Raw genomic sequence first — 24,266 nt, 5'->3', positions numbered from 1 at the left:
AGCAATAAATGCTGGTATTTTCAAGAAACATACACCTTTCTTAAGTTTCAGGAACTTTTTTAATTTTAGAAGCTGCCCTGAAAACTTCCTGAAAGTCATTTTAACACTGCAAACATAGCTGTATGCATGATTCAAGCAATTTAAAAAAAATAAAAACTGTTATGCCTGATTTTTGCCTGTTAATTTTTTCTCATACCAACCTTGAAATGTCGGTCCTTATCATCATTTTCAGTTTCCATTTCTGATTCTGTTTCTGCATCATCGTTATCATCACTTTCATCTACTACATCATCCACTGTGACAGAAAAAGTTTCAAGGCAGATTATACACTTAATCCCATACATATGTTTAAAAAAATTTCTATCTTCTGGGTTTATTTTCTTTTTTTTTTATTTACCGCTTAAAAAAAAATGTGAAAAACAATGAGTAAATATTAATTACTATTACCAGATTTACAAAAAAAACCTCGCTTGTTTGACAATAGTGCAGACTCAATTTATTACATTTCCATATAGTTTTCAGTCAAAACAAAGATCTCTGGTTTAAACAAGCAAAACAAAAACCAAAAAACATCCAACACCCAAAAAAAAAAACAACACCTCAGCAAGTCAGGATATAGCCATTAGAAATACTTTACAGTGTGGATGTGCCAACAATATCTCAGTATGTCTTGAGGACAGCACAGAATGAGATAGCTCTCACATCTTTTCCCAAAGGTAGTAATAATGACCACATCCAAAAATAATTGATGTCTTCGCAGCTTTTAACCATACTAGCTGGTATTGACCTAGTATCAGGGAACAGTGGGACAAAGCACCCTCTTCACCTTTTTTTTCTTGCTTAAATGGGCCCTACTAACGAAAACACTCAAGGAGAGTCCTCACTACAGCTGCTTAGTATAACCTGTTGGGAACCAAATTTTACCTCCAAAACATACAGCAAGATGTTATTTTTTTATACATGTGAAACTATTTGCACACTAATTACTAATTTCTACTTGAGTTAGAGACCAAGTACATTGAAGGACCCAGGATTTCCTCTTTAACAAAAAAGAAAAAAAAAAACAAGAAGCAAACTCACTGTTTACATGACTGATGAAAATTGAACAACCCAATATGTGAAAGTGGGCATTAACTGGTTGTTCTGGCAGATATTCTGCTTACTAGTGGCAGATTTTATCTTTTTCTAGAAAGCCCATGCAGTTTGAATGCTGGGCTTTTTATGTTTTCTGAGACTGTTTTTCATGCAGGAAATTTGCTGGTTGTCAGTAAAAGGCTCACTTGGATGTTCACAAATTATACTGATTTTCTAGTGTATTCACAATGATTACACATATTGTTTTTAGAATGCTGATTATATAGTATTATACTTTTAATAAACTCCGAGCAGCACCCATCCCAACATACTACATGTCTTCTGGTACATGAGTTTTCCCTAAAAACAAAATCCTACATATCCCATTTCCTTAGGTTTTTCATTTCTTTTTTGATAGATAACAAACGTATCAAAAAAACCCCAAACTATCAGTAGTCTACTTCAAAATAGATACTATAGAATATAAAAAAATACTGTACTAAGTAGAGGCTTAATTTCCATTCGATTTTGGAACAAACTTCTAAATCCATTTTCTACTTTGAAGACAAAATATACTCTAAATTCCTGTAATTTGAGTCTGACCCATTTGAATTGAGGCAGACTCAGTCAGAAAGTTGTCTTCTTTCAGACTTACCTACATTTGTTTCAGGAGATATTGTGAATAAGAAAATATCAGAAGTCTGACTTTGCCTCTTTATTTTAGAGTAACTTTCTGACAGCAACTTCATCAGTTGCTTACCCAGATACCAAGCTGTTTCACCATATCTGAAAATGCACTAAACATTAATTATCCAAAAATACTGAAAGGTGCCCAAAAAAATGGATGAATCTATTCCATACAAAGCAGCATACAAATGTTTTGCAGACAAGCGTTGCCTAAGAGGCTGCAACCATCCAAGAAAGCAGCTCTACCTTCTTCATCATACAAATGAAGGAATAACCAAAATGACCCAAAAAATAATGCTTCAAAACAGCACGTTAATCAAAACTCACCACATCCAATTTATCAGACTAACAGAAAGAAATCAAGGATGCCTTAGAAAGAAATCAACATGCCTTAAAATTGGAATGTACACTACATTACAGACCACATGGGAGAACGGGTAAGATAAGAAAGTTAAAAAGAGAGCCCATTTAAGTCTGTAGGCTAGTATTTACAACCTACACTTCAGAGTTTGATGAAAATTGCATTTTTGTTCCTGTTTTCATTTTTGTCTCTCAGAAACACAACTACACATGTGTGGACAAAATTTTCATCTGTTAAAACTTAACATTAGAAATTGGCACTCCACACTAACAGCCACAGACCCCTTGCTGTTTGAGAAGAGTCTCAGAGTCCAAGTTTTAGTGGAAAACACCAATAACTGTGATTGATTCCACCTTACATAAAGCAATGTTAGACATACTCAAAGACAAAACATTACAAAATTACCATACCATCAGGAGGCAAATTGTACAGCTGAGCCACAGGACCACTGGCAGGAATAACTGGGAGTTGGAAACGGAAAGCACTTTTAATAGTTGGTAATGGAAGACGATTTTTAGGAAAACATTTTCTCATTATTAGGCTGGATGTGTTCACAAGGGGATCAAGAGTTCTTACTGCAAGGCACTCCTATTAACAGGAAAATAATGAAGAAAAGAGAAAAGAATCTCTCAAACTAATAGCGAAACTACATTTGTTTTACACATATCTAGAATTCACTTACGGCATTTTGTTTACAATAATTTTTACTAATGTCTTCTTTGAAGGCCAAAAGAATTTCAATCAGCTCAAATTCATATTTTTAAAATCTTAACTTCAAACTTAAAAGACTTTTTAAAAATTGAGATTGACAGCCCCTCTCAGAGATAGTCACAGCCAAATAATATCAAATATTAATCTAATTCTCTACTCTTTCATTCCACTTTAGTCAAGTACAGAAAATAATCCTTTACCCCATAATCAGCTATGACCATTAATACAATAAAAGAACTATGGCACATGCGAGGTAAGGATCTGTTTCTTAAGTCAAGGAGGCAAAAACAATACCATAAAAATCCAACCGAGATGAACTTACTTGTGAAGTGTTATAAAGAATTTTCATCCCATTGGCATCAATGAATGCTTTTCTTCCCAATTTGATGTTTGTAACAGTTTTAATGCACTGTAAAACACCTTTACGTATCAGCATATATCTGTGTCGACTATCATGACGGTGCCAATCAACATAAATCGTTAAAAGCACCTGCACATATCCTCTGTCTACTGCTCTCCTGGCATTTGTTTCTTTATTAAAAAGAAAAAGAGTTAGGAAAGAAAATTAAAAATTGCTTAATGACTTCAATATTACTTTCAAATAAAATCAAAATTCAAATCAAAATTATTATTTTTACCCAAGTAACTGAATTGTTTCATTTAAAGTAGTATTTTAGTCATGTTTAGCAGTTTTACATCTACCTAAATAGCAATTACTGAATAAATGAGGTCAATAGTCTACCCTACATCCCTCAGAATAACATATTTTCTTAACATACCTGTCCACACAGACGGTGTAGATACAAGATTTGAAACAAATGTCTTACCACTTATAATTCAAACAGTTTTACAGCAACTATCATTCATATTTGGTAAAATCAAAATACCTCTACCCAAAATACTGCGTAACCAGTATGACAACTGGTTCTCTCACACCAGAGGTTAGTGGTTTGATGAAAAGATTTACTTATATAAAGTGCAGGAAGTTGCAATGTCAAAATCCCTCAGGACTGAGTAAGACCTCACAATAAATTTATTTTCTTTCCTTAACGTTAAAATTTAACTGCCAATTCACAGAACAGAATACTGACAATAATTAGGACATATTTCTTTCCCTAAATTTCCCAAGGAGACAGTCCAAAATTAGTGAATACATAAATCTGTAAAACCAAGGTAACACACTGACCAAACATGAGAAAACTCAGCACTCTGTAATAATCAGTACAGAATTTTACTGTCATTTGTCTGAAATGGCTTTCTGCAAATCTGATCACACATCAGTTTTTACCCACTAAAAGTAGGAATGCTCTAGCTCTTATACAACTGTTTGGCGAGAAAGATATTTTAATCCCTGACAGTTACAATGCTGGTACAAAATCTGCCGAGATGACATTTGTCAGGATCCCTTGCTGCCAGCTGAGACAGGTAATGTCTGGGAAAAGACTGTTGCTCTGTTACCCTTAGTTCTACTTCATGAGCATCACTGACAGACTTGTCATTAGGACCCAAGACCTAAGTACTCAGAAAGGTACCTGAAGAAACCCTGTATTTTCCCCTGCCATCCAACAGATATTTTCAGACATACAAAGATGATGCACAGGAGTTTAGCTATAGATAACTATTAATGAAGAGCACTGAAGAGGTCAGTGACTGTAAAAGGCTACTTCTCCACCTTATATCCAGAGCAGTTCTGCAGAATCAGCACTGGCTTTCTGCTGCATAACTGAAGAAACAGTAACTGATTTTTAAACATATGTGTATATAACACACAAATTATAGAGCACCAGGGACTGCAGATAAAATTGTAGCCTTATTTCTAAATTTCATAGCCTTGATTTTCTTTTGGCCACAGATTTAATATTAGTTTTGCTCTGCATATACATATATAAATACATACACATATGTATCTCAACTAGACAGTTTCTTGTATTCACTTACTTGATTTTAGCAATGCAGCAAGTGTGTCTAAAGCAACCCTGTCAACATAAAAAGAAAAGTCAAAACAGCAACCAACCAGTAAGCTTAATCAGCAACACTGTAAAGCTATACAAAATATTTACTTCTAATATATTTATTTAGCACCTATCCTCATGTTTTCCGGGTTGCACTGTATCACAGACTTTGCTTTTAAAACTTGATTTTAAAATATTTAAAATGATATTTAAAATAAAATATCATGCATTTCTGCTATTACTGAAATTCAGTGGTGAAATTTCAAAATATCAATGCAATGGCTGTACAAGCTTTGAGCCCTTGCAAAAAAATACCATGACAATGTAATGTTTATGAACAATACTCAGTAGATGAGATACTTCTGAAAATCATGTCTTTACACAGCAGCAGAACAAGTACTTCCACACAGCAAAGGACATTATTTTTGAAAACCGTAGGTGAAAACTGGCACTGCGTGAATATATTAAAGATTAACTAATGCTCATCAGTCTGTACTACAATACAAGATTGTCAGTATAAGATTTTTCTTGTGCACAAAGATCCTGCCTCAATTAAATCAAGTTGTACAACTCAAAAACATATATACTTATTTTTACCCCCTTTGCATAGATAGTCTGAAATCAGATGTGCAAAGCCTGTAAACAAGGATATCATGATTACTCACATCATGGAATAATAAGTTCATATGCCTAATTTTAGCTGGAGCTTAAAGGCACAGGGCATTTTTTTAAAAAAGACACTCCAGTGATCACAAATACCAGATTCAGGTAACATAGCACTAAGTTTTATTTGTACTGAAGTTAGAACATGAACCATGTGAGAGTATTATTTTGCTAACAAGATGAAAAATTCCAATTACGTAATTCAAAAACGTTGTAGTATATAAAGAAAGGGCTATCCACTTATTTATTTTTACCTTAAATTCTTAAAAAAATAAACCAACCCAACAAAAAAAAAACACCAAAATGGGGGAGGGGGCAGGGGAAATTAAAATCACCACATTAAGTTACAAAATGATTTTTTAGTTTTGGGGTTTTTTTTTTTAAACACAATAGCCAACTGACAGATACTGTAGATATTCCTATTCTGTTTTATGGTTTTGCTCTGAGAGTCTAGAATTGCTTTGAAGTAAAACAAAAGGAAAATTCTATGACAAAATAAAATAGACAGCGTCACTCTAAAAACACAAAGGAGATGGGGCAGCCAATTCAACAAATTGAAAAATGATGGGACTATCTTGACCCGTTTGTCCTGATCTGGGGATTACTATTATACAATTTCCATGCAGGAACATTATGGACAAAAAGTAACATTTATACTATTTTACCAGTACTGTAACTAGAAATTAAAATACTTTGTGTTACTCTACCAGGTAAAGTTAAACTATTAGATTTGTAGTTCTCCCTCTAAACTCCCTTTAACTTTCAAACACACGTGAAATTTGATTTCTCTATTATTATTTTTCATTTACAAGTTTTGAAACGTATCTAATATTTTTCTATATATTATATTAAAGAGACCTTACTTACTTCATAAGGCTAGTGTTCTTTTTACTAAAAGGGCCAATGATTTTAAACATCAGTTCTACAACTCCATTTTTTCCCAAGGACACTGCATTTACAGCTGGAAGAGTTAAAAACAATCCATTTTAAGACAGTATAAGAAAGGCAAAAGGAAAAATCCATCTACTTAAACTAAAATACATGTGAGTTAATTCTGAAGCACAAAAATGTTAGACATGTTTGTGCTTGAAGGCATATCATGACAAGCAGACACTACTCTGAACATAATTAGTGTGACAATCCAATCCTGATAAAACTTGGAAAGGAAGAAAAAAATTATTACTTTACACATAAAATTACGTACATATTTCAGCTCACACTTCTGCTTTAAGATATATCATAAAAAGAATTTTCTTCCAAAATATCTCACAGTTTATCAAGACAGCGGGGTTTCTTCAATTTCAAGTCTTGAGTTTTATGACTTGCTATGAACCTTCTGTACAGTCATAGACAGCTATGTCCACCTGGATTTGAAAGCCAATTGTTTGCTGTAAAATTTAGAAATGGCAATATATACAAGACTTCCTGAGCTGCATGTTATGCATATATGTTAACAGGAAAAAAAAAACAAAACAATGAACCAAAACCTATGCTCAAGAAATGGACACTGGATGTTCGTATGGCTGAAGCCAAATGCTCACTGAAATTACAAACTGCTGAAACAGGCACAGAAATTCAGTTCCCAACTGAAATCAGGAATATGCACTCCTAACGAAACAGAGAGAGAGCAACTAAAAATTGACTTCAACATAACACAAATGTTGTTTTACTGTAGAATTTACTACTTGAACACAAGTAGGAATTTCTTCACCATAACCAGCATCACACCACTGATACCTAAGAAAAGTTAGAACTCTATTCTGGTAGTACCTGCACACAAAATTTTAAACAAAATTTAAACAAAATATACATCAGAATGTAATAAATGCCTGCTTTTTTCTGTTTAGAATGAGTGGGAAACACAGAAACATACAACTGATCTAAGCAGAATCTAAATTAGAGACTCAGTTCAATCTCCTGTTTTCAGGATGAAGTAAATTTTCAGTTAAGCTATGTAACTATCAGTCTTAAACTCTTAAATTTTGAACCATATTAGCTCACTATCTGACAGCCCAACAGAATTAAGTCTTTCACGTTTTGAAAGTATTTGGACTTTATGAATTATAGGTGCTTATATGAATGTTCTGAAAACATAACTTACAGATCATCAAATCACATCTCTTGGAGCAATGCGGTTATGTTTTCAATTTCTCACAATTTTTAGGAGGTTTAACAGCCATTTGGAACTCAAAGGAAAACTGAGAATCTGACGGTAGAGATACAGCAAGAACCACACATTTTCATCAACTTCCTACTGCCTGCCCAGACAATGAATTAGGCTCTTGTGGAAGAATATCAGCCCACTAGTAGGGCACTTCAACACAAGGAATAAAGGAAACATTAAATAAAGAAGTATTTCCTGTTTTAATTTAGCAGTAATTCCTATTTCAATTCAGCAATCAAGAATGAAATAATGAAAAGCAAAACAACCATGAGCATGTATAATAAAGAGAACAATTATTTAATTTGAAGTGTTTTTGCAAGCACAATGTTAGCATTTCTAGTTTAGGTCTTAAAGCATCACCATTTATGCAAATTAGATGACTCAATTCCACACATCCAATACCACTGTTAACCCTGCCAACTATATAAACTATATATACACACATAAACTGAACAAAAAGATGTACAAACATGCTTCACAGCTTTTATTAGAATTTAAGCAATTTGATGATAAAAAATGCAAATTCTCAGATAAAAAAAAATATTAAAACATCTAACATTAAACAACATTTAGATCCAATATTTTAACCATATCTAGATAAAAAATTTTATATCATGTGGGAAAGAAAATAATTATCTGCAATACTTACAGCTGGTTGAGTAAACTCTTAATACTTGAAGACATGGCAATATTAGTCTGTGGTTCTGCAAATTCTGCTTCACTAAATTCAATGATATGTTTAGGGCACCATTAATTCTTGCTTTCATGCCAATCTTTTTGTCTGACATCAAAGAAACACAAGATCAATCACATTAATTTTGATTATAAAGAAATGAAAGCTAAATGAACTGTGAATTCCTTCTACTGATAATGCCAAGGCTGGGTAACTATTTTTCACCACTCTTTCCTCCCCTCTTTACTCCTATTGCTCTCCTCTACTAATTCTGAGTAGGTGATGCTTATACCATAATAGAAAGAAAATTTTCTGAAGTGTCAATACTAAAACTGTAAAGTATTAAGCCATATTATATAAGTGTATTATTATCACCTTTCGGACCAATTTTTGCAAGAAGAGTATGAAGAAGCACCATTAATTCTTCATTTGGTGGGGAGTCTTTGCTGGCAGTCAGAAGCAGCTGCAATAAGATCTGCGTCCCTCCTTTAGTGACCAAGATGTTTGCCCTCCGACCACCACCTAGGAATTAAAACTTAGCTGATATTTCTGAAGCCAAAGAACAATTAAGTATCTAAGTTAAAGTTATCATAAAGGAAGTCTTTAAAATAGCAATATTTTCTTCGTATGTGAGTACACTGTGCAAGAACATGCTGGATTTAGGCTTACAGAAACATAAATTATTTGTCTGCTTGTTTGAAAGGTGACTTCAGTTTTTATGCACTTTTTATTCTACATACAAATCAGCTTTAGCAAATATCAGGGGAAAAAAAAAAAAAAATCAAAAGACAACAAAACCAACCAAAAAACAAACACAAAAACTTAAAAAAAAAAGTCTACAGAATACAGGAAAATAATCACAAATTATCACTTAATGAAAACTTACCAACTGAAATTACCTCTATGAGAATATTCAGTATATTTAGAATAGTTTGAGGATCTTTTGTATTCTGCAATAAAAACACAGAGATTTCTTTGCTTAACATAGAAGTGTAATACAGTGGTTTAGATACTTAAAGAAATTGCCACCACTAAATCAAACAACTTATAATGTAACCACCCAGCTAACCATCCCACTATGCAGCCTGAATTAATGACAAAACCAATTAAAATCTGGTTTGTATTATGGAGTATTAATTAGAACTGATAGTTGACAAATAATTTCTTAGAATATTTATATTATTTCTTACAATATTTATACATAAGAAAGAGTACTTAAAGACTGTATCTAATCATTACAATCCCATTTTGAAGACTATCTAGGATAACAACATATTTAATAATATGAAAACCAGTGGTAAAATGAAAACTTCCTATGTACCCATAACCACACAGATTAAAAGGATTTACCTCTAGAGTTGACAGCATAACTTCTATTCCAGTGGAGCCCTTAGAAGTCATCTCCTTCCTGGTTTTTTCTGCCAGTGAGAAAAAGACCATTTTTCTTTTAATATACTAGCTTGAAGTGTGTGTGGGGGGAAATCATATACAGATTGATCGGAAACCTGCACTGTGCAAATAACAATGCCTACTGAAAACTGCATATATGTATATAAAATTGAAATAAGTAAAAGACTTAAGTAATTTTAAAACTGATTTTTTCTTTCAGTTATTCAATAATCTTGTCATGCCCTAAGGAAAAACAAAAAAAAAATACACCAACTGTAAACAAAAGAAAATGTAAGAAATCTCTCTTCCAGACAATTCTACTTCTCATACGTATGAATTATTATTTAAATTATAGCTGTTTGAGAACAATTTGTAACCAATACTTTACCAGATGGCATTTAAACATGTCCTTAAACGGGCACTTCGAACTATCAGTGACAAAAACAGGATAACGAAGTTTACCAAACAGAAACGGAAATCGAAAGTCCCGCAACAAAGAAATACAAGAAGAAAGGCTCAAAAGGAAAAGTACTAAAACCACACAACTTGGATACTTACCTTGACTCTGAACCAGATGAAGGATCTTTGAGGTAACATATCTGGCATTGTCTGCTTCTCCTAATACAGAGCCCAAATTGATCTTCTCCAGCTGTGACAGCAGAGACATAGTCCGAGAACTAGTAGAAACACTACAAGACAGATTTTTATGTTCATTTTTCCATTTAGATTACAAAAAAAAAAAAAAAGATTAAAACCAGAAATCCCTTGTCAGAGTAAGAGGAACAGCTAATCCACCTTCGTATTCTCTATTGGAAACCAGTCTTAATTCTCCTTAATTCTGGCAAATTTAAAGATTTTGCAAAGCCTACATTGCAGTTGACTGAATTTATACAACAACAAATTTATACAACACCACTTCCATAAGCAACTGCAAATGGGGAAATTGATTGCAGTGTGTAACAAACAGATATAGGTAAAATGTTGTTTACCTATGTCAATTAGAGTAACTTGTATTTTATAAAGTTTACCTTAAGTGCCAGGCTACTGTATCAAATTTGCTATTCAAAGGAAAATTGACTACAAACAGTGCCCAGGATTGTTTTTCTTCAGTCCAGTGTTTTAGAAGAAAAGATTATTGCTCATGAAGTGAGCAAAACAACACCTACCAGTTGAAGAAAAAGAACACCATTTTGAAGAAAAAAAGACTTCGGAACATGTCCAAAGCTATCATCAGAGTTTGGATTCACTTTGAACATAAGGGTATTTTGGCCTAATCTCATAATATTCCCTAGAAAATGTATTTTAGTATAAGAAGCAGTTTTAAATCAGACATCCACATAGATAGGTAGATTACAAACAATGAATAGTCAGCCTAGAATCATTTTATTTGTTCTTTAGTTTTAGATCATCACAATAATTATGAATAGTTTTGAGATTCACATTCCTACGAGAAAGTAATTTTTAGACAAACATTTAACATTTCAATTACAGCCATGTCATTAACTACAGGAAATCATGATTTCCAAGGATTAACTACGTTGACTTTTCAGTTTTGTAACATTAGTGTCCTGCAATAATCTACAATAATTCATTTTTACACATACACTGTTCTGACTATCTGCAATAAAACTAAAGTATATAGCAACTTTATAAATATTGTCAGTTTTGTTTATAGCAATGAGGCATTATTTCTCCCTGATTTGTATTTTAGATCTGTGAAAAGCTTTCACACTTACAGTTAACTCTACTAATAATTACTTTAGATTTGGACAAAAATGTTAAAAATCAAGAAAAAAAGGCAGGTGATGGCAAAGGCTGGACAGCTGTGAAAGCAAACTGATAAAACAGCTGCTGAGGAATCTGCTTCCACTGCTTTCATTTTTCCACACTGACATCTAAATGAGAAGCATAACCAGAAAACAATTACAGATTAAAGATGATACTTACAAACTGTTAGCATCAGTAATAAGCAATGGTTACAGGAATTCTAGATCTTAAATAAAATTAAATTTTATATTGTAAAATAAGCGTACCACCTTCTCAGTTATTTGTCTTTGATTTAAAAGTTGTTTTTGATCTAAAATAAATCTGTCTTGGTTGCTGAAATATTATTTTCCTTGTATAAGTGCAGCATAATCCCTCTAATCCTTTTTTATAATCCAAAATAATAAACAATAAAGCCATTATTATTTGCATAAGCTTTGTTTTGTTTATTTCCACTTCTTTATTTATCCACTGAACTTGAAATACTCCAAAATAAACCCAAGGTTTTAATGAAATCTACAAGCTCTGTTGATCTGGTATACAAACTGACTAATTTCCAAAGGATACTTCACCAGCTCCACAATCAAAACAAGCGAGAGTTCAACCAGCCCACCTATAAGCCAAGGTATAAGAGAACTGCTGCTTCAATTTGTATGTGTGTGTGTCAATATATACACATATAATTTCCACTGTGGTATATCACTGCTTTTGAAATAAATGTTGTTTCAAAGCTGGAAGCAACTCAACAAAACAAAAATGATCCTTAGGAACAAATAAGTTTTTGTAAAGACAAAATTTGTTTACAGGCATCAAAATTTCAGAGCTAACCTCAATTTTGACTGCTGCAGCCTGCAAAATTCAAGCTACACTGACATATGGAAGTAATATACCATGTACGGAAAGTTAGCATCTAATGTAATTTTTCCATACTTACTAAAAGCTCTAAAAGGTTTAGAAAGGGTAAATTATTCTCTGCACTGGCGAATACAACATTTTAAACTCTAAAGATTTAGAGGTACAATCTCCTCCTGGGGCCAGAGTCTCTATCAAGAGCAATGAGCACTGATTGAAGCATTTAAAGAGATATCTTTAGAACGGTTTTAGGTTATTCGTTTTGGATGAAGTCTTCCAACAGAAATATAGTATATGAACTTCACGTCTTCAGCATACCCGATAAAGTGTTCTTGAAAATAACATAAGCCCAGAGCCTATGTTGAAATGTAAATTAAAGTCCTTATTTCCTCTTAACTATAACAGAGTATTCTTTTTGAAACAAGAATTTTGTTCTTATTTATTAATATTCTACACTAATATACACAGTGGTTATAATATTACGACAGCTTTCCATGCCTGCATGGTAAATCAAAAAAGCTGTAGGACAGGAATTACAGCAGCCAGACTGACTGACTCTGATCCCGCGGGTGATACTGCTGTGTGAGCCCATTTGATCTAAGAATAAAATGGGAGCCCAATGTGCAATGGGATTCTTTTTAATATTTGTAATATAAGCACATACTTTTGACCAACAAACCATTCAGGATCCAAATCTAGAAAATAGCTCTCCAAAACAGAGAAGCACCATGGAATTCAGTATTTTTTTATCTAACAGCTAGGTGAACCAAGGAAAGAGTCAGAATGGCAGAATAAAAACTGTGTCCTCTCAGAGCTAAATCTCCTCCTACGCTGCTGACGTTGCAGAACCTCACATGAACACCCTGAACACTGTGTCCAGCCTTTCGTACAAGACTTGTTTTCCCACAACATGAAGAACTCATTACTAAAACAGATTATTTTTCACCCCACCCATTCTAAAGCATTCCCATAAAACACTCTGTAGTCACCAAGTGTCTAAAATTTTTAGTTACAAAAATCATGACAAGGGGGCACAAGAAGAACCTTCATAAGGGCCATATAAACTATTCTCTTCAGAGTTGGATGAACACCACAGATGCTCTTCGTGACAGACCTATGACCAGCCAGTCCGTAACTGCCTGCAAAAATGGTGATTAAATAACCAAAGCACTTTCCTTAGCTTCCTGATGGCAGCCAGATGCAATGGTTATGTCAGTAAAGCTTTAAGCACGTATGTGGTATTTTAATGTCACTTTCTCACTCATGGGACCTGTTACTCCCTCACACATGAAAAATCAGATGTATTTAAGAACTCAAACTACCTTTGGCTCTTTGAAGCTTCACCCATTTGGATAGTTCTTCCAGGATCCTTCTGTACAAAGAAGAGAAGATGGCTGATCTACTGCTACTCAGTTTCTCCTCCCCGACTCCCACAGACACAGCCACTAGAGGTTTGCCATTTATGTCTTTCACTACTTAACCCAAACTTCATGAGTTCTGAAGACAATGGACAATTATTATTCTGGGATGAATTTAGTCTTTCTTTAAGCACCCCAAGAAGTTTACCACACTTACTTAATCCTGAACGCTTCATGCCTCAACACACAGGAAAACTGTTTGTCTACCCCACATTCAAATGCCACAGTTCAAAACACCCCTCACACCATCACCTTATTTGCAAAAAGGAAGCATGAACAACCTTGCCATCATCTCAACTGTTGCCAAAGCATACAGCATGACTCTAGCTAACCAAAGAGCCTTGTGTATTTCCTTTTCTGGTTAGGAAAGCTATGAGTAGATAGAGAGGAAGCAACTGCTCAGACATTGAGGAACACAAGACATAGGGGTTCATGTTTGAGAGAACTCACTCAAAAAGAAAGTATCTTCTCAAAGAAAATGTCTTCATTTCAGAGACATTTCTTCCAGTCTCACCAACTATAAAAAAGTTTCAAGCATTTTTACTCTGTGTATGAAGAAATGCTAGATTCACAACTCTCCATTACTCACTGTATACTACCTTTGCTATGCAAATGCTACACCTTTCTAAGCATCTGCTCACAATAAGAAAGAACTCTACTGGCTGTCATGGCAGCTTGTAAAAATTCCATTCTCTTAGAATGGTTTTAAGCTATTCATTTTTCAAGAAGCCTTGCAAAAGGTAACAGTCAAATTAAAGAAGTCATCACAAACTTTCAGTTTCCCAGCTGTACCCTCCTTCCTCTGCAACTTCTGTCTGCAGTCAGTCAGCACATTGACATATCAGGGAGTGTGCTCTTCTCCCACAGCAAACAGATCTTCTGTGTTTCAGCACATTAAAAAAAACTATTTTAAAGTAGGCAGGCATCTCATGAGTTTGTTTTCATTTTATTCTAATGCAATCCATTTCTTTCTTTTTCTTTTCCCTCAACCACCTCCACAGTTACCAATCTTTAGAGAGCTGGTACCTCTGATTACTTCACAGCTAACTCTGTACGATGAATTCACCATAATTTATTCACAACTTAGAGAACAACTGAATTGCAGGGATGGAAACCTTAATTTCGATTCAGTAACTAAAGAAGAACACAAGACACTTAAGTTGCCACTCCACAAAAATCTAACATTCTTTGTATACTTTATGTATTATAACTGGCAGTATTTCCAAGAATACCCATTGCTGATTAAGAGTTTGACTTTGCTTATTGGAATACCTAAGGAACTAATATACCCTAAGTAGAAAATGTAAGAGTTTTTTTATAGTTCTTTTGATCCATCTCTCACACAAACAGGAACACAGACTCTGATATCAAGCCATTCCACTCTGAGTCAGCAAAAGCAAACATGGTTCTACATGCAAGCATTAAAATTAAAGTTTGAAATTCATCCCAAAATATAAAATTAATCCATGGTAGGGCATGTCCTTCATGCAAATTCATCCACTCATTTAGAAAATAAACAGTACTTCGAAGAACTAAGACTGAAGCCAGAATTCCCTATTTTGCTGCCTTTAGGTATTTTTTTTTTTAATCTGATAGATGGTTTAACCTTTGCTAGTTTAAGAGAAGAGCAGGACTGAAAGTCTGTCAACAGTTTTCTGATGCTTAATAGACATGGCGTTTTCCATAGAAAATCTCTTAACTTTTTCCACATATTTGCTAGAACAAGTTATCATGAAAATAACACACAACTTTTCAACTCTTGAAATATTCTGTAATCTCATTCTTGTTTATCCTAGCTGTGTGTTGGATTGCAGGATTATTGGAGAACTATACACATACTATGCCAAATTCATGGCTTGTTATAAACTTGCCTTTGATTCCTTCAGTAAGATTTTTTTATGTTTTTCCCATATTTGCATAAAATAAATTACCTGATAATTGTTTCAATGAAATTTAATGTAGACTTTATATTTGAATGTGTCTAACACTAACTGAAAATTTTAAATTTAGAAAGTTAAATATTAAATGTATATAATTTATGTTAACTAATATTGACTCCCGCAGTTTTTCAGTACATCAATGTACACATTCTGACTAAGCACCCATAATGTATTATTTATCTTATTATTAAGATAAAAACTGCTTTTTCACAAATCTCAAATAACTTGATGTTGAGAAGTCACTACAGTTTTAAATTTACCTTTTTTCAGATGTTCTTATTTTGTTCATATTGGAAACTTGATTCTTCAAATCACCATCTCTGATAAACTGGAAGATATTAAACAGCTACAAGTTATCAGTATCTTTTGTTCTTTAATGATGAAATGTTACCACCATATTGGATGTCTTTACACTAGAAATGTTTAGTAAGTTAATTCACATTGATTGTGCTTCTCCCAAACTATCACAAGCTCTTGTCTTAAATCTATTTGATCCAGCTTTTAAAATAAACTATTGCAAAAGAAGTACAGAGTATGATCCTGCATTGTAACTGAGTCCCACCAAGAGAGTCTGATTATAATAAAAGAAAAATTTATCTAAGTTACTTAACAGACAGTATTTTATGCCTGTGACAGAATTTCATTGCACAAATTTCACTGAACAAAGTTTTTGCTGAAGCCAGTAAACACCCTTCTTTAAACTTACTTGACAATGTTGTGTGATGCCACAACCCACTTATTTCTGACTGCCATTTCATGTATCTCTGGGATAACCAGAACTAAAACCACAGAGAGAAACATGGAGTGATTGGTGCTCTTATTTTAAGCAAGACCTGAATACATTTCTTGGACACAAACCATATCGTGTGAAGAACTCGACTTTCCTATCCTTTTAAGGACATAGTCTCCTCAGGCTACACCGCTTCCTCAAATGGTGGCTCCAAGCAATTAAGGTTGAAGTCTACAGGACCATTAACTGAACCTCTCTACTTCCATTTGAGATCCAGTATGAGTGACAAATATGCCTACTGTGAGAAAAACAATAACGTCTTTAAAGGGCACAGTGGTTAGAATTTACTGGTTAGAAGACAGTAAAGGGAAAAAGGATATTCAAAAATGTGGGTGAGAATGGAGAAGACAAAGCACTTGTTCTTTTGGGGAAAGCAGGCGAGAAACTCAGCCAAGCACACACACACAAACACAATCTCCCCCAAGAGAGATTTGTAACTCCTCTCAAAAATCCTCGTTGTTCAACACATAACGAGGCTTTTATTACCAGTAAATTTCACTCTGCAATTGCTAAAATCTTACAGCAGACAAAGTATGATGGAAGCTTATTTCCAGACTTACCTGAAAGCAGGATGTTCTCCCAGCAGCCAAGACAAGCAAGTGTTCAGCTTTTCACAAGATTTCACAGCTTGAGTCAAGTAAACAGGCGTCCTAGATTTGTCCAAGTACTCTTCAAGTGTAAACTACCTTGACTTCCTTTAAAAACAATGAACAGTTAGAATCACAGAATCATAAACCAGTTAGGGTTGGAAAGGACCTTAAGATCATCTAGTTCCAACCACCTGCCATGGGCAAGGACACCTCCCACTAAACCATCTCACCCAAGGCTCTGTCCAAGCTGTCCTTGAACACTGCCAGGGATGGAGCATTCACAGCTTCCCTAGACAACCCATTCCAGTGCCTCCCCACCCTCATAGTAAAGAACTTCCTCCTTATATCCAATCCAAACTTCCCCTGTGTAAGTTTTAACCCGTTACCCCTTGTCCTATCACTGAAGCCCCTAATGAAGAGAACCTTCCCAGCATCCCTATAGGCCCCCTTCAGATACTGCAAGGCTGCTATGAGGTCTCCCAGCAGCCTTCTTTTCTCCAGGATGAACAGCCCCAACTTTCTCAGCCTGTCTTCATACAGGAGGTGCTCCAGTCCCCTGATCATCCTCGTGGCCCTTCTCTGGACTTGTTCCAACAGTTCCATGTCCTTTTTATGTTGAGGACACCAGAACTGCACACAATACTCCAAGTGAGGTCTCACAAGAGCAGAGTAGAGGGGCAGGATCACCTCCTTTGACCTGCTGGTCACGCTCCTTTTGATGCAGCCCAGGATATGGTTGGCTTTCTGGGCTGCGAGGGCACACTGAACCCACCTCATGCTCATTTTCTCAGCAACCAACATCCCCAAGTCCTTCTCTGCAGGGCTGCTCTGAATCTCTTCTCTGCCCAACCTGTAGCTGCGCCTGGGATTGACCCAACACAGGTGTAGGACCTTGCACTTGGCACGATTAAACTTCATAAGGTTGGCATCAGCCCACCTCACAAGCGTGTCAAGGTCCCTCTGGATGGCATTCCTTCCGGCGTATCAACCAAACCACACAGTTTGGCGTCATCGGCAAACTTGCTGAGGGCGCACTCAATCCCACTGTCCATGTCAGCGACAAAGATGTTGAACAAGACCGGTCCCAACACCGATCCCTGAGGGACACCACTCGTTACTGGTCTCCAGCTGGACATTGAGCCATTGACCACAACTCTGTGCGTGCGGCCATCCAGCCAGTTCTTTATCCACATAGTGGTCCACCTATCAAATTGATGACTCTCCAATTTAGAGACAAGGATGTCGTGCGGGACAGCTTCAAAAGCTCTGCACAATTCCAGGTAGATGATGTCAACTGCTCTGCCCCTGTCCATCAGTTCTGTAGCCCCATCATAGAAGGCCACCAAATTGGTCAGGCAGGACTTCCCCTTAGTGAAGCCATGCTGGCTGTCACCAAGCACCTTGCTGTTTTTCATGTGCCTTAGCATGTCAGGCACAGAGGTGAGACTGACTGGTCTGTGGTTCTCTGGGTCATCCATTTTCCCCTTCTTGAAAATGGGGGTTATATTTCCCTTTTTTCCAGTTGTCAGGAACTTCACCTGACTGCCATGATTTTTCAAATATGATGGAGAGTGGCTTAGCAACTTCATCTGCCAACTCCTTCAGGACCCGCAGATGGATTCCATCAGGTCCCATGGACTTGTGCACGTTCAGGTTCTTGAGATGGTCTCACACCAGATCCTCTCCTACAGTGGGCCCAAGGTCTTCATTCTCACAGTCCCTGCATCTGCCTTCCAAAACTTGAGTGGTGTGGTCAGAGCATTTGCCAGTGAAGAGTGAGGCAAAGAAGTCATAAAGAACCTCAGCCTTCTCCAAATCCAGGGTACCCAGTTCTCCTGATAGCTTCCCTAGTCTGTCTTTTATTTGCAATGTAACTATAGAATCCCTTCCTGTTATCCTTAACATCCTTAGCGAAGTTTAATTCTAACTGGGCCTTAGCTTTCCTAACCTGGTCCCTAGCTTCCTGGACAACATCCATGTATTCTTCCCAGGCCACCTGTCTTTGCTTCCACCTTTTGCAAGCCTCTTTTTTCCCCTTGAAGTTTCCTCAGCAGCTCCTTATTCATCCAAGGAGGTCTCCTGGCCCTCCTGCTGCACTTCCTTCTAGTCAGGACACAACACTCCTGAGCTTGTAGCAGGTGATCCTTGAATATCAACCAACAGAATAGCTGTGTCCACCACAATGCAGACAATTTCACAGATTATAAAGTCTGTACAAGTGGAGCTAGCTACAGAGCTGAACTACCTTGAACTGCAAGGTCTTAACTTGTTTCACTCCAAATTTATCACAAAGTATTTCAATCAGCATGAATGTGCAAATGCTGCAGGTCAAAGTGAAACGACAAGTAGGTCTTTTCACACTGTCTGTGGAACATTATTCCATCTATACTTCTACCCTCACAGGGGAAACAGGGAGCATCTTCATAGAAAACTTCTCCAGACAGGTAAAGTTCCAAATCAGAAAGCTGCACTTACTATAGTAATGCTACCAACACTAAGATATACTAAATGGACTATAAGAAGTTTCATATTATTTTTACATTTTCCTTTCTCTCCATAAAAGCAAAGACAAGCATTATGTGACTGACATGTATTTGCCACCCTCCTATGTGAATTCTTTGTCACTGAGCCACTGACTCACCTTCTCCACTGATCAATTATTTTCAGCCCTGTGAAACGTAGCCACTCACTGGCAAAGCTCATGCAAAAGAGCAGAGGATATCCCCCCTATATTTACATGTAAGTTTTGGCATGTGCTGAAATGTAACGGAGTAACATGGAACCCAGAATCCTACTTCTTGGATAAATACCCTGACTACAAAGATCCTGTGCAAAATGGTAAGCACTATCACAAAGCGACTGTCTTTTGCTCAAAACAATGGATAAAGAAATGAACTGGCACCATTTCGTTCAGGCATGTCTATTAGGTGTTACTGCAAGTGCCTGTTAGACTACAGAGACTTGTAAGGACACAGCCTTCCTGAATATTGATTTATACGCATTAGGAGAACACCAAGATGCTCAGCCTCTCCAAGCCAGCAATAATTTACTGACACAAGTTAGGGAGTGACCTGCAGGGAAGTGAAAGGTGAATTAGTAATTCTGATAGTTAATGCTCCATGCTAATACCATTCTGCTAGCATAGGTGACGGGACCTCAGTTTATATACTGGGCATGACGTGCTGTAGTACTGAATACCTCTATGACTAGTTCAGGTCAGGTGCCCTGTCTCTGCTCCCTCCCAGCTTCTTTTGCCCCTCTTCACTGGCGGAGTGTGAGACTGAAAAGTCCTTGTTCAGGATAAGAGCTACTGAGCAACAACTAAAACATCCATGTGTTATCAGCATTATTCTCAGACTAAAGCCAAAACACAGCACTGCATCAGCTACTAGTAAGGAAAAAAAACAAGCCTGTTACAGCTGAACCCAAGGTGTCACTAAAAACAACAAACAAAACCTTTTTTTTTTAGACCTCACCTATCTGATGCAGTCTGAACTGGCTCCTGATTCTTCCAGAAAGCAGTGTCTCATTCTCATTTTAGGCATTCATTTACTAAATCCACTGTTTTAGCGAAAGAGAAACCTAAAATGCCGTCTGTTTCAAAAAAATAAGCAAATAATAAAAGTCTCCTTCTCTTACATCATGCCAGTGCCTGCCCACTTGTGTTTGTCTTCTCTCTTAGAGGAATCCTTTGTCATCAAGCAAATATCAAGAATTTCATACCACCACAGAAAGTCACCTAATCACCAAATCCATCATCTACCTAATAATGGAAAGAGATAATTCAAAAAAAGTAAATGCTACTAACCAAATGCTTTGCATGCACTATCACATAGCTCTTCTTGAATCTTCTTTATGATGCTGTTACTTAAACTGATGCATGTATTTCAGGGAAAAGTGAGTACACCCATTACCTATTGCAAGCCATTGAGGTGGAATTTCTATATGCCCCAAACAGCCACCTTTAAATAAAACTGATGTAATTAAATCAAATTCAGTACAGTAATGCATGGCTCAACTGCACCAGAACCTGCAGTTAAGTGTAGTCATTGTAAATTGTTTTCCTTTTAATCACTAATAGACAGTAAAGAAGGCCGACATGAAACTGAACTCCACCCTTACTCTAACTTACAATCATAATAAGAAAAAAAAATAAAGTGCATAGTCACCATTACAATATGTCAGCACTCAGCACTTTCGTAAGTGTTTTGATAACATCACATCAGAAAGAGACTGTCATATGTTAAATACAGTAAGCTCACATCTGAGGCTCAAACCCTTTATTTTAGCCAACAGCAACTCTGCTTTCATGGTTCTTTTTTCCTCTTTTTTCTTGTTCACTGAAACTGAAGGACTTTTAAATACATGTTTAAAAAACATGTCTGTATTTTGGAGTCATACCAGACTTCTTGCCATCAAGCCCATTTTCTTGCAAGGGCAAATCTCCCCAAAAAGTTTTAAACAACTCCCATGGAAGACAAATCTACCAGTATCTGGCAAGGTAATGGCAAGAAAAATGAGCAGTGCTAGTTCAACAGGACAAAATGATTCTGCCACAAAAATCAGACATGCTCAGAAACAATGTGCACAAATAAAGCCTATCTCTCTAGACCATGGAGACAAAAAAAAAAAAAAAAAAAATCTCAGTTTACATGTTACAATACTTCTATTGGAAATCTCTTAGGGAAAACAAAGCTAATCTTACTGCTACTGAAAATGGAAGACATTCTGAGTTTACATAACAGAGTTCACATGCTTCAACTAACCAAAATACTTTAACATGGACAGGCATGTCTTGGAAGAATAAATGTAACTAAAAAATGTAAACTATCTTTGTATTTTATTTTCTTAAACCCCTCTCCCACTCAAAAAAACTTCACACCAAACACACACATCCCCCCCTTCCAAGAAAACAAAACAAAACAACAACAAAACCCACCACATGGGGTTTTAGAAGGACAGAGACCTCTGAAATTTGAAATTTACCTGGATAACGCTAGGAGTTTGCAGGGAAGTACTTTGTAAGTACAGGACAAAGAAGTCAGCTATTTTTAGCAAGTGAAACTAAAAAAGTCAAAACAAAGTATCAATACGCACAGTTTACTGATACTACTAAATCTGCTCTACTTGCAGTATATTCTATTTTCTGTGGTTTTATTTTACAGAAACCTGTTTTCTTAAAATAATACACTTTATTCAGAAAGGCCTATTTTATGAGTCTTTGCACTATATATTAAAAGATGTTTTATTATCATGAACAAATGAATTGCAAAAACCATATATAAAATCATATTCATGAAGAGACAAAACAAAGCTTCAGTTTTACTGTATATATCTACCCTAATAAGTCTGCAAAAACCTGAGTGTTCTTCTATATATATTTTCCTGTTTTGATTTGTATCCAAAGCTAGGACCAAGTTATTTTCAAAGCCAGAGCTCAGTCTTCACTTATACTCATCATGGAGTTATTCCATTTGAAAGGTTAACAAAAGAAAAATTAACAAGTGCATAGCAAATAAGTAATTTCTTTACTGTGTACTTATTTATCAGATAGTGGAAACAAGTAGATGAGAAAATCTTTGTAAATCCTACATACAAAATAGTCTGAAAAGAAAGGAAGGAACACCAAAGTTCAGGGCACAGAACTGTGTTAAAAAAAAAAAAAAACACAACAAAAAAAACACCACTGAACTAAAAATGAAAGAGAGAAAACCCTGGGTATGAACTGAGAAAACATATAATGATTTAAAATTTCATAAATGCTAGGCAGAAAAAAAAAGTAAAATCAAAACCCTCCATGAGATCAGGTGATTGCATTCTGGGGTATGCTTTCAAAAGACACTTCTACCTCTCAGAAGTATATGTGGAGTCTCCCAGAACACACCAGAAACAAACTGGCCTTTGATAGCAAATCATTTCACATGCTCTGAAATCTCAGAAGCTGTCCATAAGTTGAAATATTCTTTTTCAAGACACCAAAAAGGTCTGTTTGAATACAGCTATATAAAATGATTACTGCATTCTTTCTGCTCTAGGTAACCTTAATTCCAAAATAAGGTTTCTGGTTTACTTTTTTAAACATAGAAGTAAATTGTTCGCAGAAACAGACTATTTACCTAAATTTACACTTCTAGGAATAGGTATGTTCAAAATTTAGGATGAGCAACCAAAACCCACAAATATCTCTGCACAATATGGAAAACTGCAGTATGTGACTTGAGACTACACAAGAAACATTTGCCAGGGCAGCACAATGCTCTTCCTTCGGCCAGCAGTAAGAAGTGGCCACTGTTATTAATACAGTCATGTTGCCTCCACCATCCCATCTTGTACCATAAGGAGGACTGTGCCTTTCAAAATGGCTTAGAAATTATACCTTAAACAACCCCTCTGACCATTTAATCATTTACTCTTTCACGCATGACATATTGTTTTCCAATTCAGTGCCCCAAGAGACAACTTCCATGAGTATTTTTAAATGTTTTTTGACAGAAAACATTTTAGAGCTATACAGAGTAGCAAAGTTACTGGATGTGAACAATCGCCTTAAAAAAAAACATGAGGCCTCATGTTAGATTAAAATTTTCACAGACTATTTTGAGATGCCGCAGTTACAGGCACAACCTGCTTTGTATCCTGAAAGCTCAATCCATAGTACAAAATAACCAAAACTTTCATGCATCTATAACCCAGTTTAAAACTCTAGTGACTGACAATCAGGGGAAATCCTTCAAACTTCACAACTAAGTTTCAAGTTGGCAAATCCTACACTGTATTCTACCACAACTAGAGATACTTTTCTTCCAGATGTAAGACTTTATATGGAAATGGCAGAAAATAACCCCTTAATAACTAAATCTAACCAGCTCCTCTAAGTAGGGAAGAAAAAAAAAAAAAAAAAAATCAATCTTAAGTTTTTGGTGGAAAATAATCTTCAAATTCGAAGTAAAATGAAAAAGCTAGTCAAAGAAAACACTTCTGAAAATCACCTACTGTCTTTTCCTTGTACCCTTTGCTATAAATATTTATTGCTATAAATATTTTTAGTAAAAACAAAAAAAGTCAGCTGATTAATTTACCCATTGCTGCATTATAGCAAAGTGCTGACTTTTTGACATAACTAGATAAACTGCAGTACATAGTCAGACATTCAAAAGGACATACATAAAGCTTCACAAAAGACTGAAACACCAAATCCCCGTACAACAGCTTGCCAACTATGCAATGCATCTGATTAC

At 35.7% G+C, this 24,266-nt stretch overlaps 1 protein-coding gene across 7 annotated transcripts in view; it reads right to left on the bottom strand.

Moving 5' to 3' along the window:
* The window catches only part of AGTPBP1 (ATP/GTP binding carboxypeptidase 1), a 69,961-nt gene that overhangs the window by 42,006 nt on the left and 3,689 nt on the right, over positions 1 to 24,266 (bottom strand). For 3 of the 7 annotated variants that reach the window (XR_009968826.1, XM_062640182.1, XM_062640191.1), the window contains exons 2-13: positions 16,999 to 17,133; positions 15,909 to 15,976; positions 10,233 to 10,363; positions 9,636 to 9,703; positions 9,172 to 9,235; positions 8,661 to 8,807; positions 8,262 to 8,393; positions 6,316 to 6,409; positions 4,772 to 4,809; positions 3,156 to 3,364; positions 2,533 to 2,710; positions 201 to 295 (exon numbers count right to left, since the gene is read on the bottom strand). Coding sequence is in view for 6 of the 7 variants with exons in the window: in XM_062640182.1 (XP_062496166.1) it covers positions 201 to 295; positions 2,533 to 2,710; positions 3,156 to 3,364; positions 4,772 to 4,809; positions 6,316 to 6,409; positions 8,262 to 8,393; positions 8,661 to 8,807; positions 9,172 to 9,235; positions 9,636 to 9,703; positions 10,233 to 10,363; positions 15,909 to 15,937 (1,185 nt within the window). In the remaining variant the exon portion in view is untranslated. Of the gene's footprint in view, positions 1 to 200; positions 296 to 2,532; positions 2,711 to 3,155; positions 3,365 to 4,771; positions 4,810 to 6,315; positions 6,410 to 8,261; positions 8,394 to 8,660; positions 8,808 to 9,171; positions 9,236 to 9,635; positions 9,704 to 10,232; positions 10,364 to 13,612; positions 13,654 to 15,908; positions 15,995 to 16,998; positions 17,134 to 24,266 lie in introns of those variants that run through there. The other 4 variants (XM_062640201.1, XM_062640208.1, XM_062640215.1 and 1 more) reach the window with 4 other exon arrangements.

The sequence above is a fragment of the Pezoporus occidentalis genome, unplaced genomic scaffold (genome assembly GCF_034315485.1).
Source record: "Pezoporus occidentalis ecotype Australia unplaced genomic scaffold, CSIRO_AGI_Poc_V1 ctg117, whole genome shotgun sequence".
NCBI lineage: Eukaryota > Metazoa > Chordata > Aves > Psittaciformes > Psittacidae > Pezoporus > Pezoporus occidentalis.
Note: the sequence above shows the minus strand (reverse complement) of the source record. Positions and strands in the feature narration are given on the sequence as shown.